Source organism: Pediculus humanus, genomic scaffold (genome assembly GCF_000006295.1).
Source record: "Pediculus humanus corporis 1103172108319 genomic scaffold, whole genome shotgun sequence".
Classification (NCBI taxonomy): Eukaryota; Metazoa; Arthropoda; class Insecta; order Psocodea; family Pediculidae; genus Pediculus; species Pediculus humanus.
The window spans coordinates 319548-321990 of NW_002987888.1; the positions used below are offsets into that span (position 1 = coordinate 319548).

The 2443-nt window shown below is 20.7% G+C and overlaps 1 protein-coding gene across 1 annotated transcript; it reads right to left on the reverse strand.

Annotated features, from left to right (window-relative positions):
* Positions 1–906: 906 nt before the first annotated feature.
* Phum_PHUM611380 (ADP-ribosylation factor, putative) lies at positions 907–1506 on the reverse strand (the record flags this gene model as incomplete). The annotated part of the gene is made up of 1 exon (XM_002433000.1): positions 907–1506. The coding sequence occupies one exon, from the start codon at positions 1504–1506 to the stop codon at positions 907–909; it is 600 nt and encodes a 199-aa protein (XP_002433045.1).
* Positions 1507–2443: the final 937 nt, after the last annotated feature.

Here is a 2443-nt window from a genome sequence, read left to right on the forward strand (position 1 = left end):
ATAATAATAGTTATTGATAAAAATTTTTAAGACGAACAAAAATCAATAATAATAATAATAATAATAATAATGTATCAATGACGTAGAGTTCGATATTTTTTAAAAAAATTATTAATAATAATATTATATTATGAAAATGAAGATGAATAATAATAATAATAATAATAATTGATAAAACGTAGAAAAATACTTTTTTATTATTATTATTATTATTATTATAAAAGATATTTTAATAAATTTATTTATATATATATGTTAAACCAAAAGAGAAAAATAGTTTTTTTTTTTAATTTTTAATTTAATTGCTTTTCTTTCTCGAATAAAATAGAAAAAAAATTTATTTTATTACCTAATAACTTAAAATTATTTTTCCTCCATTTTTTTTCTTAGTATGTTTAAATATTTACAAGATGAGAAAAAAAAAGGATGATGAAACAAAAAACAATTTTTTCAAACAAAAATAATAATAATAATAATAATAATTAAAAGGAGAAAAAGAAAACATTTTTTTTTTTTCAAATCATAATCACAATCGAGTGACTTTCTATCAGCACAATAATAATAATAATAATAATAAAAATATGTTGGGAAAAAGAAAAAAATAAAAATAAAACTGTTTTCATCAGTCGATTATTCTAATAATAATAATAATAATTACTCCAGATATTAGCTTATTTAAAGTAGAAAGAGAGAGAGAGAGAGAGAGAGAGAGAGAGAGAGAGAGAAAAAAAAAAGAAGCACTTAGACGAATGAATGCTCATATATATACATAAATATATATATGATAATAATAATAATAACAACGATAAGAAAATATTTACTTTTTTTTCAAATTATTTATTATTATTATTATTATTATTTTTAATATAATTATTATTATTAATATTATTATTATTATTATTATTACTATTTTGCGAGTTCGTTTGACAACCAATCGAGTCCCTCGCAAAGTCCATGACCTTGTGTGGCACATGTTGATTGTATATACCATTTTCTATTTCTTAAATGATTTAAACCGAGTTTTTCTGTGAGTTCGGAGGCTGTCATTGCATTTGGTAAATCTTGTTTATTCGCGAAAACTAATAAAACAGCATCGCGTAATTCATCTTCTAAAAGCATGTTGGCTAATTCTTTTTCAGCTTCAGTAACTCTGTCTCTGTCGTTTGAATCGACGACAAATATCAAACCTTGAGTGTTTTGAAAATAATGTCTCCATAGAGGTCTGATTTTATCTTGACCACCGACATCCCAAACAGTGAAACATATGTTTTTATATTCTACTGTTTCAACATTGAAACCGATTGTTGGTATTGTTGTAACAATTTCTCCTAATTTTAATTTGTATAAAATTGTCGTTTTACCAGCCGCATCCAAACCGACCATTAATATTCTAACTTGTTTTTTACCAAATAACCTTGTTAAAACGCTCGATATTGTTAATCCCATACTGTAAAAAAAACAAAATTTTATCAAGTTAATGTTTAATAACTTATAAAAAAAAAACATAATTTACAATAATTAAACAAAATTGAACAAAAATTTATCGAATCATAATGTGATGCACAATAAGGAAAAAAGAAAACATTATCAAACTTTAAATATTATTAACTAAAAATTTTTTTTGCTTTGACCAAAAATGGACAAAAAAATTAAAATTTTCATTGTTTGATTAGTATAAACTTATATTTTATGAAAAGATATTGTTGAAAAACCAAACAATGATTTTAATACAATCACATAAAAGTATTTTTTTTTTTTTCCCCAATCGTTTAAATCAAACAAATAACCATATTAACAAACTACCATTTACAAAAAAATTCTATTGTTCGATAAATTATTATTATTATTATTATTTAAATGTTAATTATCAAACGTGAGCGTTGTTTAATATATAAATGTTAGTAAAATTATAATAACACTCGAACTAACGTAATAAAATATTATTTATTAAAAAAAAAAAAAAGAGAGAAAAATTAAATTATCAATTCGAATCATTGTTTGTTCTTTTAATAAAATTTTACCACAAAAACAATTATATATATATATATATATATATTAATAGTAATCAACTTACACTACTTACTTATAACTTTATTTCAATTAACTAATCCAGACTTTATTAAATATATTTTCCTTTTTTTTTTTTGTATTAAATATAAGAAATTATTTATTCTTTTTTTTTTTTTCTTTTATTCGGCTAATTGTATATTTCAACGTATTGGATGACGTGACTATTCTTAGTATTTACGATTAATATACAACATGTATACAATACGCATTAAATATGGCGGCGACAAAATCGTCTTGTTGCCTTAAATTTTATTTTTAAATCAATCGAAAACAATTGATTTAAAAAAAAAAAAAAAAAGGAAATTAAAGTTTAATTAAATAATAAATTTGTTTTTTTCTTTTTATTTTTATTAATAAGATTCTTTCTCATTTA